Source organism: Ammodytes marinus, assembly GCF_949987685.1.
Source record: "Ammodytes marinus genome assembly, chromosome: 9".
In the NCBI taxonomy this organism is placed as follows: Eukaryota; Metazoa; Chordata; class Actinopteri; order Uranoscopiformes; family Ammodytidae; genus Ammodytes; species Ammodytes marinus.
Window position 1 is genome coordinate 26,864,260 of NC_137213.1, and position 15,001 is coordinate 26,879,260.

The 15,001-nt window shown below is 39.6% G+C and overlaps 1 protein-coding gene across 1 annotated transcript in view; it reads right to left on the reverse strand.

Moving 5' to 3' along the window:
• The window catches only part of atp1a2a (ATPase Na+/K+ transporting subunit alpha 2a), a 53,610-nt gene that overhangs the window by 8,395 nt on the left and 30,214 nt on the right, over positions 1–15,001 (reverse strand). The window contains exons 13-18 of the mRNA XM_080034279.1: positions 13,655–13,764; positions 11,457–11,632; positions 7,982–8,118; positions 5,250–5,400; positions 4,159–4,327; positions 2,717–2,871 (exon numbers count right to left, since the gene is read on the reverse strand). Of these exons, the coding sequence (XP_079890405.1) occupies positions 2,717–2,871; positions 4,159–4,327; positions 5,250–5,400; positions 7,982–8,118; positions 11,457–11,632; positions 13,655–13,764 (898 nt within the window). The remainder of the gene's footprint in view (positions 1–2,716; positions 2,872–4,158; positions 4,328–5,249; positions 5,401–7,981; positions 8,119–11,456; positions 11,633–13,654; positions 13,765–15,001) is intronic.

Genomic DNA, 15,001 nt, shown 5'->3' on the forward strand with positions numbered 1-15,001 from the left:
TGTGTCTACGGTTAGTGTGTGTGTGTGTGTGTGTGTGTGTGTGTGTGTGTGTGTGTGTGTGTGTGTGTGTGTGTGTGCAATTCCCACATTTCAGTCCTGAAGCATGCTTAAGTGTGCTGCATCTTGCCTTGATAAACATCTTTCTTTCTTTTTTTTTCACACCCGGCGCTGCTGCTTGCTAAAAATAATCATGGCAGAAGTGCTGCTTGTCAACGCTAAATCTCAGCAGAGCCCTCGAGCCTGTTGCCTGGAGTTGAACTAAGCTGTTAACAAGCTGTTAGCAGCGGCAGACATGGAACATTTGTCATTTTACTTGTGTACTGTACTTTAAAAGACTTTGCCGGAACGATATTGAACATTTAAATAATTTAATTTTTCATCATACATTACATGTAACAGAAAACGAGAGCATCAGTGCAAAGAATGCTATTTTTATATCGTTTTTCTTAATGCCTTTGTCATGGGTACACTCACCCAGGAACTACAGCTGGCGTAGTAACAAACACTACCGCTTTTGTCCAAAGGGGGAGCAAGAATGAACACAAACTGAAGGTCGGAGCACCTTTAAGGATTTTGGAGTGTTCAAAGAATACTTCCAACTGCTCGGTCCACCAGTAGTTATTAAAGACCTATTACCTTAAATGAAAGGCGTTTTCATATGCAAAATAGTGACACAAAGGAGGTGCTTTTAAACTTCAACCATCACATCTTTAAAAAGCCTATCATCCAGTCAATGAAAGAATACACTATCCCTGTGATCTCAGACAGCAAAGTAAACATTTGTCAAAAAATGAACAAAATTCTGCGATTTAAAAAAAGATCCTCTTTTTGAAGTCACCTGAGCAGAAATGAGAGGAACTGCTTTATTAACAGTATTCACAAGCTGCTCCTCTTTATCTTGAACCTGTGGAGACTCTGTCAAAAGGGGTCTTGGCAGTGGAAATATGAGTCCTATTATAGTACATGTACCTCAATTACTCTCTACATTTTATTTCCACGCTTTTCGCTCATTTGGATGTATAAGAAGCGGTTTCAGAACAGTGTGCCATGCCACTATCTGGTTGGCTGAAAGCAGAGAGGGGGAGAAATTAAAGTCAAAGTAATAATGAACACAAGTGAACAAGTCCTTTTTGAATATATATTCATCCACTTTCTTTTTGCAATGATGGATTACGCCCCTCAGGCAAGCGCGTGTGCCAAGCAACTCTCTTTGTCGCTGCAGGAAATACAATGGAGGGAGAGAGAGAGAGAGAGAGAGAGAGAGAGAGAGAGACTGGCATCTGTAGAATGGCAGGGCTGTGAAATGTAAATCTGTATGTGTGAGCGTCGTCACCCTGTGCCTTTTGTTCTGCTCGAACAAATGGACGTTAGCAGTGCGAGCCAAAAAGCAAATTTATTTTCTTGACGACAGAGAAAAAAAAAATTATAGCAAACGTTTTGTTCTTTTTTTTTGTTTGTGCCTTCGGGGGTTTGTATTTGACACAAATAATGCAGTACTACTGACTATACTTAATGTCTCCTTTACCCTTGCCTGTAGCTATGGCAATGCAACAATTAGCTATACCCTTCACTGAGGAGTAGAACGCCAATGTGTCAATGATTAAAGGTGGAGTCAGCGAAACTGGAGAACGCTCATAGACAAAATCACTTTTTGTCAAAGTCAGTGAATGTCCTCTCATGATCCACTACCTGTCCGTAATGTGTGGGTGCACTGATAAATAAAAAAAAAAAAATTAAAAAGTAATACACCAACACTGACTTCCCCTTAATGTCACCTTTACTTTTGCCTGTAGCCATGGCAATGCAACCATTAGCAACCCTTCACCGAGGAGAACAAGTCTAATTTACCAATGATTGATAAACAATGATAACCTTCTGTGTTTTGTCACAACCTTGTGTGACATTTTTAAAGAAATGAATTCGTAGAGAGAGGGTAAACGTTGCTTTAAAAAAAAAATATGTTTTAAAATCCACAAGACGAGGGAAAATGTGAAACAATTAGTACATCAACAAATGGCAGGCTAAGCAGCAGTCTATAGCGCTATTAAGGGGTCGTTCTTTAGAATCAAGTAGTATTGATTGGCATAATGAAGGAAAACTATTGTAAGCCTAAGCCTGTCTATAAAGGGACTGAGGGACCCAAAACAGGGGGGGGGGGAGCATTAGTTTTCTCCACTGCTTATCATATCCATGTTTTTTTTTCCAAACTTAATTATTCAAAGAAAATGCAATAACATGAGGAATACATTTAGAATAGAAATACAGACATGAACAGAGCGGGCTGCAAACAAATGACATTAAAGAGGTGGTAAGGCATAATAACTTAGACTCCTGGTGGCTCTTATTTGTTTGTCCTTTAAGAGTTTCGAAAGCCATTTTAATGTAATTTTTGAATATTTCCTTTTATGTATGTATTGTGTTTATATATTGTAACATGGCATATATCGAAGTCATTTCCTTCATGGCAAAAAAGAAAAACCTCATGGGGCGCACGTGGTGTAGTGGTGAGAGCCCACCCCTACCTATAGAGGCTCAGTCTTCATTAGGAGCAGACCACGGGTTCTAATCAAGTCTGTGGTCGTTCTGTGCATGTCATTCCCTTCTCTACCCAATTTCATCTCTGTCACTCCATACTCTATAAAGTAAAGCCTATAACATGCCCCAAAAAATAATTTCAAAATAAAATAAAATACAAAATAAAATCATAAATGCTCACCATGTCAGTGCCCAGGTCGATACAGAGGATGGTGACGGTGCCCAGAGGAAGAGGAACACTGAGCATGATGAAGAGCAGGAAGGGAGAGATCTCAGGGATGTTACTGGTCAGCGTGTACGCAATGGACTTCTTCAGGTTGTCAAAGATCAGACGACCTGAAGGGATAGTTTAAAAAATAGAAAACGCTTTTTTATTTATTTTTGTATCGATTGAAGATGCATTATTAATACAGGGCTGTTTGAGTGCATTTTGGGTGGGATATTTTTTAACACCTGCCATGGTCCAGTTTGGATTTTGGATTTTTCTGATGTTATATATAGGCTTTTTCATATTAGAATGCATTTCCAGGCTACTTAAAAAAAAATAATAATAATTGGCTACTTTGTCAGCATATTCACATGGCTAATATATTTTCTCAGACCATATACATAAGCAAATCCTCCTTTACATTTAATACAAGTGTCTTGTGGCAAATCTCAATTCTGTCGGAAGAACTCTTGAGTCAAACGAGATATAAAAGGTTCAAAACTTTAATAAGGTTACCCTGAAGCACTCTTTAGTGCACCACTCAATCTACGCACTGAATAGGACGCCTAATCCCACATCAAATGCTGATGGGCCCTAAATGTTGTCTGCTGTCATTGTAGTGTTGTGTTGAATGTACAGTGTGTTTGTTCAGGTCCTGTCTGCTTGTCTTAATGCTTGTCATTTCTGTGATGTTATATAAATGGAGCTGCTGAGATGCGAGACACATTTCAGACTTAAAGTATTAAGTATGTAAGAAGTCTGACTCTAATCCATGTCACAAGAAAGCAGCTACTGTGTGAAATAAAACACAATCATACACATATCACATGTTAAAGCTCTAGTTATTTATCAAATACATATTTCAACTCCCTGTTGCTACACAACAAAAGAAGCTCCTAGAAGAACCTTTTTTAAAGCCAAAAGCCTCTGGAAACCGGTTCTAAAATAGTAAAAAATCAATTTATGATATCAAAGCTGGGGTTCTTCATACAAAAATCTGATTGAAAAATAAATGTTCATAAATATTATATAATCTAGTTAAAACTTTTTTACTGTCTAGACGGCTTGACAGGACTGTGTGGGCGTGGCCGTATTAAACATTCATGGTGTGTGTGTATAGAACGGTTGGGCAGAAAACTACCATGATTGATTGATTGGGTCAAAATACTGTGTCATGAGAACCACAGCATTGCCCACCTCATCTAAACCAAATTTCCGTAAAGTTTATTCAACTAAAATGACAATATCTTTAATTTGGATTTATAAATATGCCACACTGTTTTCAGCTACTTAGTATCATGCTAACTAACTCACCAAATAACATAGGCCTAGTAACCCGAATGTTGTGCCATCTGAGTTTTACATACATACAGGTTAAACTTTAAATCTCCATCTTTTTTTTATCTCCTCCTCACCCTCTTCCACTCCGGTGACGATGGAGGCGAAGTTGTCGTCCAGTAGGATCATGTCGGCCGCTTGCTTGGACACGTCTGAGCCGGCGATCCCCATGGCAACGCCGATGTCGGCTTTCTTCAGCGCCGGAGAGTCGTTCACTCCGTCACCTGTCACTGCCACGATCGCTCCCTGAACGCACCACGGAGGGGAAAAGAAAGTTTAAAGAGTTTTTTTTTTTTTTTTTTTAGAAAGATAAGGGCAATCATTTAAGCTTGTATCACTCCCCTCTCCTCTCTCCCACACACACACACACACACACACACACACACACACACACACACACACACACACACACACAGACAGACACACACACACGCACGCACACTCCCCTCTTCTGTCTTAATAATGTCTTTTTCAAAGCAGCTCCGGGGAGATTAAATGAAAAATTGGAATTGAGTCGCAATCACACAGAGAGTGAGAGTGTGTGAGTCGTCTGGGGTGAATTGTAGCATGACCTCAATATATGGAGGGATGTGTGCAAAGGGAATACACGCAGGCAGCTACTTCAGACATTTCCCACATAAAAAGAGACGACTGCGTACACTGTGGCATTTATATAGGCTCTAATATAGGAGTTGAGTATGCAGTTAATCACGCAGTTCCCCAGATGCACAGTATTCAACCATATGCTCACAAATAGGCCTCAACAGGATGCACAGACATAAGATAAGCACACACACTGCCAACTGTCCTGTATTCAGACTTAAATGGCAGACACACACACACACACACACACACACACACACACACACACACACACACACAATACACACACTTACGCACCTGTATGCCACCATACCTCTGCACTCGGAAATCAACTGACACATTCAAGAGCTTTCTTTCAGAATTTGTCACACACACACACACACACACACACACACACACACACACACACACACACACACACACACACACACACACAACATCACATACAAGCCTTCATTCAACCATAGAAACACCCACATCGCTATTCAGCTGTCCACCTTCAAAAGGGCCCAACACACACACACACACACACACACACACACACACACACACACACTCCATTGACCTGTCTCTGGCAGCCCTCCACTATGATGAGTTTCTGTTGAGGCGAGGTGCGGGCGAACACTATCTCAGTGTGGTACCTCAGTATGTCGTCCAGGTACTCAGGGCTCATGTCCTTTAGGTCACCGCCGTGCACCACACAAGCCTTAGCGTCCCTGTGAATACACACACACACACACACACACACACACACACAGTTGTAAGACGCAGTGAGGAGTCAGTGATACCGGAGGGCAATTATGCAAAGGAGAAGCATTGACATTTTCTTGCTTTCTCCTCCAGTTTGTCTCCGTTTCACTCACGCAAACAAACAAGCACACACACAAATAATCGCACATGAGCACACAGACAAACACAGACAGACAAACACACACACACACACACAAACACAGAGGCGCACTCACACACACACACACACACACACCAAAGAAAGACAGACAGAAAAACATGCACACACACACACATGGACACACCCACACACATAGGCGCACACACACCCACATACAGACACACAGAAAGATGCACACACAGAGGCGTGCACACACACACACACACACACACACACACACACACACACACACACACACACACACACACACACACACACACACACACACACACACACACACACACACCACTGTCTTAAAGGAACAAGTTGGCCTTTTGGGGAAATACGCTTATTCACTCTTTTTGTGCAGAGTTGGGTAAGGAGAAGATCAATACCACCAACCTCGTATCTGGAAATGGAAGTGAAGCCGGCAGCCTCTCGGCTTTATCTAAGTGTAGCGCCAAGATTAGAGGAAACTGCTAGCCTGGCTCTGTCCAGATGTAACTATACAACAACCTCTACAGATCACTAATTCACTTGTTGTAATCTTTAAAATATGCAAATACTAAAGGGTAATCACAAATATTTGTTGAGTGTTATGTTAGGCAGAAATCAATCTTGGGGTCTCCATAATGACATTCGCATTTTCCATATTTGTGACTTCACTGTTATTTCTCTTTTTTTTAAGATTTTTTTTTTTTTTACATTTTCAAGCTTTATTAGATAGTACAGAGTTGAGACAGAGAGAGAGGGGATGACCTGCAGTAAAGGTCCACGGGTCAGATTTGAACCCACGACCACTGCAACGAAGGCCGGAGCCAATATGGTACGCGCTCTATCCACTACACCACTGGAGCAACCCCTTATTTCTATCTCCTCTGTGTACATGTCATCTATTGCATGTATGTCCAGGGGCGGATTTAGTCATTCTAACTTATATAGTATTAACATTATATCTATGATTTATTTAATTCATACATTTTTTCAACATCTAGGGTCCTTGGTGTATCTGTTTGATTTTCTTGTGTGACATGAATTCTGTGATATGACAACCTGCTGCTCATAACCAATCTGCCTCTAGTGGGATTCATAAAGTTTTTTGAATTTGAATTGAATTTGAATTGTGGAGCCTGAGGCAAACACAGGCATGGGACCCCTTAACAGCCCTTGTTCTCCCCTTTTTTAATCCAATTCTAAGAAAGTGTCTATGTGTGTAAGTGTCTTGGCATGAATGTTTAAAAAAAAATCTTCCCAAAGCATAAAAATACAATTTGTCAAATGAAAAGGACAAAATAATAATGTTTTTAATAAAAAATATTGAACACATTACGATTAGATTCAAATTCGTACATTCAGGTTCAACTACTATTGTGTATTCTGATACATTAAGAGGCCATTTTCCCTTATTTTAATTTTTTTCAAACCACATAATAAATGAGCGAAAGTATCTAAAACTAACTTAACCATAAGTGTATGAGGCATTGTATGGGGCCCTTGGTAGCACAGTAGCCCAAGGCAACATACATTTGCCTAATCATAAGGCTGCCTCTGTATCTGTCCCTCCTTTGTTGTTCTCCCTGAAATGTATTCATATTTTCATTTTACCATAAACAAAAGGGATATATTATGTTGATTAGTGATCTTTAGAGGTGCTGGTGTGTGTATTGTGTTACCTTCAGACAAAGCCAGGCCAGCTGTTTCCTCATTTCAAGTCTTTCTACTACACTAAGCAAACCCAATGCTGGCTCCAGCTTCACATACAATGGACAGGGTGGCAGCAGGAGTGGTATTGATCATCTCATCATACCCTCCAATAAACATATTGTTCAGACATTCATTTCCCAACACACACACACATAACCTTGAACGTACACACATCAATAGGCACATCACGTACGCACACACAGACGCACAGTCCCGCCAGAAGTTACTTGCAGACACAGCCTAAGTATCGTCTGGCACACACATCAGTACACACAGGTTTGTACAGCTATACTTGTGAGGACATTCTTTGACATAATGCATTCCCTAGCCCCTTACCGTAACCATCCAAACAAAAGGCCTGACCCCAACCCTTAAAGTAACCCTAACCTTATTCATACGTGAACCTAAAAACCTAGTGTTAACCCTCAAACAGATCCTTTAAAGGCCTGTCCCAAAGTGAGAACCAGACAAAATGTCCTCACTCTTCAGGTCTTAAACTTAAATGGGTTCTCACAAAAATAGTTGTGTACACACACACACACACACACACACACACACACACACACACACACACACACACACACACACACAGACAGACAGACAGACAGACAGACAGACAGACAGACAGACAGACAGACAGACAGACAGACAGACAGACAGACAGACAGACAGACACACACACACACACACACACAGTAACACACCTGGGGTTAACTTCTCCCAGAGGGATGTTCAGTCTCTCAGCGATGTCTTCCACCGTCTCGTTGCCCTCGGAGATGATGCCCACACCTTTGGCGATGGCCTTGGCTGTGATTGGATGATCCCCCGTTACCATGATCACCTGACCGCAAAAAACCAAAAGGTCCCATAAATCACCTAGCAACATCACGATGAAACCCAAACTGCAATTCATCTGTACATGATGTGTCACTGCACTGTGCACGCTTGAGCTACAGTGCAGGCCTTTAGAGAGTCTATCAGTCATCCCAATGGGCTGTGTGTAGTTACACATGGCGCTATAAGGGGGTAAAGGGTGCAATGTGTTTCCCCAAAGAAAATCAACTCTGATGTGTCTCTCATGGGCAATATTGAGGGATTATGAGAATGATATGGAACATTTAAGAATGTGTAGTTCACCTTTTAGAAAGGAAATATGGTGTTTCACGAATATGAAGGGTGTGTTTGATTATTTTTGTGTTTTGAATTCACGATTGGAATTAAAAAAAAATTTGTCTTGTTTTGTACTTTAACTACTAGTGCCTAAAATAATCAAATTTGTAATAAGGTTAGGTATTTTTTCAGTTAATTTCTTTTTAATTTTAATTTATTTTCTTTTGTTTCAAATCAAATGCATTTTGTAGGCCTATATATCAATTTATTTATTTATTTTTGTATTTCTAATGGAAAGATGTTTGTATGGACCAAAATAAATAATTCCTCCTACTACTTATACTAGAACTCAATGAAGCTTTGTGACCAAAAATCCGATATGTCTATTGTATGGTCATCGTTCTCTGCATTTCATAAATTACTTGATCATCCTCATTCATCCACACCCAAAAGATTCGCCATGTCATATGAGTGGTTTGATACGTGGATTTTCCCTTCCATAAGTCTAAGTGTTAAGGGCTTATTTTTGTAAGTAAATCAAGACACTACTAGTCCTGATGGAGATTGTTTGTGACACCTGTCGTCCAATTGTCTTTTAACTGACAGAAGCAGACTTGACTCAAAAGTTCCCATCTAATTAAATCACATCTGTGATATTAAAACAGATTTCATGACAGATTTTCATTCTAAGTTTCACCAAAAACTCTAAAAAATAAAATGTTTTCCATGAGTGCGATTCTAATGCATTTGACTTTTGTCTATTTCGTTATGACCAAAGGTAAAATAATAAACCTTACCTAAAATTTGAAGTCAGATATTCGGTTTTTGGGTTTAGGGTTTGTGAAACATGTACATGATTCTTGATACAGAAAGGCATATGAGGACAATGTAGGTGTATACCATAACTGCATGCATATAACGATATGCATATAACGATAAGTAATAATAATAAAGTCATACAGCGTTCATTTGTTACCTGGGCTGAATAAAGGTGCAATAAAGATAAAGTATAGATACAGCATACAGTATATATTATATATATTTCTGCTAAGCCTTTGAATGGATGCTGTGGAGTGAGGATGCACGTTGTACTGAAATGTTAGCGCTGCTTCCATTAAAAACGAATTACAACATCTGAGCATTGTGCTGTAGATTCCTCTTTTGTTCAGATATACAACCAAATAAACCACGGTGTTTTGAGTGTGCATTGAGTTGAATGGGTGTGTGCATATACAGATATATGTACATAAATATTTTTCTTCCATCTCAATCAGACAATACCCTTAACAGCACGCAACTTTATGCATGACACTATTCATTTTAAGAGAGCCTATATCAATTAGGTTTAGCCTTTATTTATCCTACGAAAAACAGCGCTCTTAAAAAGGTTTATGGAGTCTTGCTTTGCTAGTGCATTACGATATGTGATACAGCCTGTGTGATGTCAATATTTTGCTTTCTCAACCCATTAGCAAAATCATTAAACAAATCAATAATATAATGACTTTGACTCATAGGGGTCAGGTTTATAATTGTATATAATTATACAGACATCACGGGTCAAGAGAGAAGTGGCCTGATTTAGAGTTAATGCCATAATGCCTCAGGCAAATTAAAACTGATATTTTGCAACTAATAGCCATTTTCAGATTTAGCATTCTTTAGCATGAACTAGTTGATATTTTCAATATCAATGGTAACATCTTCGGTAATTTCCGCCTCCAGTTTGTTATTTAAAGGAGGAGTCAGTGATTCTGGAGAACATTTGAAGTCAAAATATTTTTTTGTCGAAATCAATATCTCCTCACGATCTTCAATCTGTCTGTACTGTCTTAATCCACAGCCTAGGCTCTGTAAACGGATATGTAAACAAAGGGGGACCACCGTAGCTGGTAACACGCCCGTTTACAGAGCCTAGGCTATGTATCAACACTGGATATTTTTTTTTCAGCGTGCACACACAGTACGGACACAGTAAGATAACAGGGTGCAAAATCACTTTTCCCATATTGGTAATTCTTCTCCCTGAATACAAACAATTCATTATATTCATCATCCATTTTTATCTCAGTTGGAAGGAAGTTGCTTAACCTCCTCGCGGCCTCGGCTTATTACTTTGCTCTGTGTGTATTTGCAGTCGATTAACATTTAATGAAATTCTGTAATGAATGAACTCAATATGCCTGCTACCATAACAACCTTTTCTAAAAGTGATAAGGGAATATACTTTTTAATTTTCGGATCGAAAATGAAGTTTTTATGTTGTTACTTTTAAGACGGTTGTTTGCCCATTCACCCTTAAAGGTGGAGTCAGTGATTCTGGAGAACGCTTGTCGTCAAAATAATCTTTTGTCAAAATCCTTTAAAATCTCCTCACAATACTGTGGGCGCACTGAAAGAAAATCATTATGCATATTATACATAGCCTGCTCTGTAAACGGGTATGTTGCTAGCTACGCTGGGCCCCTTTGTTTGCATATCCTTTGTTTACATACCAGTTTACAGAGCCTGGGCCGGCTGTATATTAACAATGGATTTCTTTTCAGCACACACACAGTACGGACAGGTAGCGGATTGTGTGGAGATATTTAAGTGATTAAGTGATTTCGACAACAAGAATTCTCCAGAATCGCTGACTCCACCTTTAAAATTGGTTTGCACCATAGACTGTATATGAAAAAGGTTTACACTGAATATGTGTTATGAGCAACTTCCTCCAAGCAACAGAACTTCATTAATCAATTGATTATCATCTCCATAGTATCAAGTTTAAAAAATGAAAATCTCTTCTCATAAACGCTTTGGAAATTAATTACACATAGAAAGGGCATTTTCGGGGCGCTCCGGTGGCGTAGTGGATAGAGCGCGTACCATATTGGCTCCAGCCTTCGTTGCAGTGGTCGCGGGTTCAAGTCCGACCTATGAACCTTTACTACAGGTCATCCCCCCTCTCTCTCTCTGTCTCCCCATTTCAACTCTGTACTATTTAATAAAGCTTGAAAATGCCGAAAAAAAGGGGCATTTTCAGGTATTCTCCATTAAAGAGTTGAATGTGTTGAACCAAATTACCTTGATACCAGCGGAGCGGCATTTTCCCACGGCGTCGGGCACGGCGGCGCGCGGGGGGTCGATCATGGAGATGAGACCCAGGAAACACAGCTGCTCCGTGGGGAAGTTCGGCTCGTCACAGTCGAATTCAAACCCTCGGGGGAACTGGGACGGGGACAGGTTGGAGTGGCAGAAGCCTGCAACAGAAGAGGGATTTAGACTAGTTTGGTTAAGCTTATTTTGATCACATAGATAGACACACAACATTACATACAGAAAAATAATAATAAAAAAACAGGGTATCATCTTAAAGGTGAAGTCAGAAATTCTGGAGAGTGGCAGAAGCCTGCAATAGAAGTGGTATGAGTGAGATGATTATTTATAATAGACTGTTATAAGGAAAACGTTAGAAAAATGTGATGAAAATGTTGCCACTTTGACTTAAAGGTACAGTCAGCTATTCTGGAGAATGCTTGTTGTCCAAATCCCTTTTTGCCAAAATCAGTGAATAATAGTATGTACCTACGACCTGCTACCTGTTAGTACTGTGTGCGCACTGACAACATCTGGTGTTAAGACACAGCCTAGGCTCTGTAAATTGGTACGTAAACAAAGGATATGTAAACAAAGGGGGCCCATCGAGCTAACAACATGCTAGTTTACAAAGCGTAGGCTGTGGATTAACCCTGGACAAAACATTTTCACAGTACAGACAGGTAGTGGATCCTTAGGAGATAATCACATATTTTGACAAAAAGTGTTTTGAAGAAAAGCCTTCTCCAGAATCACTTACTCCACCTTTAAACTGCCTATTTATCCACCACATTAAAAAGTAGAAAACTTTTCCATGGCCCTAAGGGATGTTTAAAAACATCAAATAAACAATAATGTTGCTCTGGTGCATTTTTCAGTTGCTATTGACAATAAAACATAAAGAAAGAAATGTTCATAATATAATAAGTCTGAAGGGCTCTCACAGGCACCTTCAGAAATTGAGTTTTGTTTCCCGGCTGCGATGATCCTTTACCTTACTCTCTGCATACAAATGATTTTTTAATTTTAGATGTAGATTTGGAGGTTGCAGGCCTGTTATACAAAATTGAATCAGCCACCTTTATTAATTAATAATCCACAGCTGCTGAAATATGTATCTCTCCTGAATCCCAATAGTGCAAAACAAAACAAAACAAAACGTTTCTGACGAGGAAGCCAGACTCAGATTTTTTATTTATTTTTTAATGTCACAAATCCGCAAAACCATCATCACCTAAAGGCATAAGTGCGATTTTAAAAATTTACAAGATTTCGGGAGCAGTTTCTCTCTAAAGATATGGCACCATTCTGCATTTTACTGTTTTAGAAAACTGACACCTTACTCTTAACAAAATGGTGACAGCACATTAATATTACTTATGGCACATGACGCCTGCTAACTTTTGTTCCACTTTGGTTGTCAAAAAAATTATGACATTTATAGAGTGCGGTTGCTGTACGCTTTAGAGAACTTCGGGTAGACTTTTCTTGTTCTTTACCTCAAAAAGTTTCTATGGCATTATTGAATGGAAAATGTCATTTCATGTACAAATTATAGTTGTTTGGTGCAGAGTTTAACCAGAATAACAGTCCATTACCTGCTCATAATTCATACATAACATATTAAAAAGCACACCATTGAAAACCCATACCTCATTTGATGTACTGATGGTGATTTCAGCTTTGATTCTTCATATGTCAACGGCAAATTCAGGTGAACAACACTTTCCACATTATATACATGCAAAAAAAAAGCATTCCACATCTTTAACCAGTCATTTGTGTGGCCAAACCTACCTCTTTATCAGTGATATTATAAAAAGGTGAGCGCTGTGTTCAACTGTTTGTACATGTAACTAGGTGGCACTGTTGGGGCGACTGTGGCTCAGGTGGTAGAGCGGGTCGGCCAATGATCAGAGGGTTGGCGGTTGGCTTCCCGCCCTGCCGCTTGTGTCATGGTTGTTATGTCCTTGGGCAAGGCACTTCACCCGACTTGCCTCGTATAAATGTGTATGACTGCTGTATGTTTGCGGTGGTCGGAAGGGCCACCGGCATGAGTTTGTGTGAATGAATGGAACCCGGAACCCTGTAAAGCGATTTGATTGCCTAGAAAAGCGCTATATAATCCATTTCCATTATTATTAGGTCCCAAACAAGCTTAAAATAGCAGCTAGCATGATACCTACCGAGCACTCTCTCTCCCAGTCCTCCCAGCTCCATGTAGGCACTCTGAAAGGCATCACTCATCTTTTCATCCATTGGCTGCTCCTCGCCATGGATCATAATGGTGCTGCACCTGAAACACATTTATTAATAATACTTTAGGTGCTAGTACTGCTAATAACATAATATCTATATGTATAGCAATTGTGTTGAGAATCTAAACTGCTGGGGTGCTCCGGTGGTGTAGTGGATAGAGCGCGTATCGGCTCCAGCCTTTCGTTGCAGTGGTCGCGGGTTCAAGTACAACCCATGGACCTTTACTGCATGTCATCCCCCCTCTCTCTCTCTCTGTCTCTCCATTTCAACTCTGTACTGTCAATAAAGCTTGAAAATGCCACAAAAAAAATCAGAAACTAAACTGCTAACTAAACTATCACCCCAACAAGTAACATGATTTAAAAGACTCCCACAGTAAGTTATACTCTGAATTATAGGGTTTTATTTTTTTGAGTTCAGACATGTCATCCCCCCAGTCTCTCTGTCTCCCCATTTCAATCTGTACTGTCAGTAAAGCTTGAAAATGCCAAAAATAATCTTTAATTTTTTTTTGATAATAATAGTGCTACTTATGCTAATAGTATAATCTCTATATGTATAGCAATTGTGTTAAGAAACTAAACTGCTAACTAAACTATCACCCCCAACAATTAACACTATTTAAAAGACTCCCACTCTAAATTGTACTCTGAATTATAGGGTTTCTTTTTTGAGTTCAGACTTGGTGGACTGTTAACAGAATTTAATTTGCTTTATTGTATAATATTTTAATGCACAATACATGCTTTCTGGCTGTTGAACTTTGTCCCAGTAAACTTAAAGAACTCCAAAGTGTTTTGCTACAAGTTGTTGTTTAGCCTTGAAGAAGAAACTGCCTAATAAGATTTTGGCACATACAGAGGTATGACGCATTCATGTGCACAATAGTTGAGGAGAAAAGACTCCCTAAATTTCCCATATCCTGTTATCTGCCTAATTAAAAATGTTTCTGCTTTCGCCAGCAAAACGGGCTGGACACACAAACCGAGTGTATACGCCTACACATTTCTCGGACATATAATCTCTGTACACTGTTCATTTCTTTGTATTCAATCATGTAAGCCCACTTGTGATACATGTTGTTTGACCCTTGCATTTGCTGTTTGCAAGTAAACACCTGCTTTCAAGAAGGCCTGATTCAGTTTCAATTATTCAAATACTTGGGTAAATGATTCTAGTAACATGGACATGTGGGGCTGACCATAAGGGAAGCTGGGCTACAACCTGGGTCAACATTAGAGTAAATATATATGGCAGGAATGAAGCAAGATGGT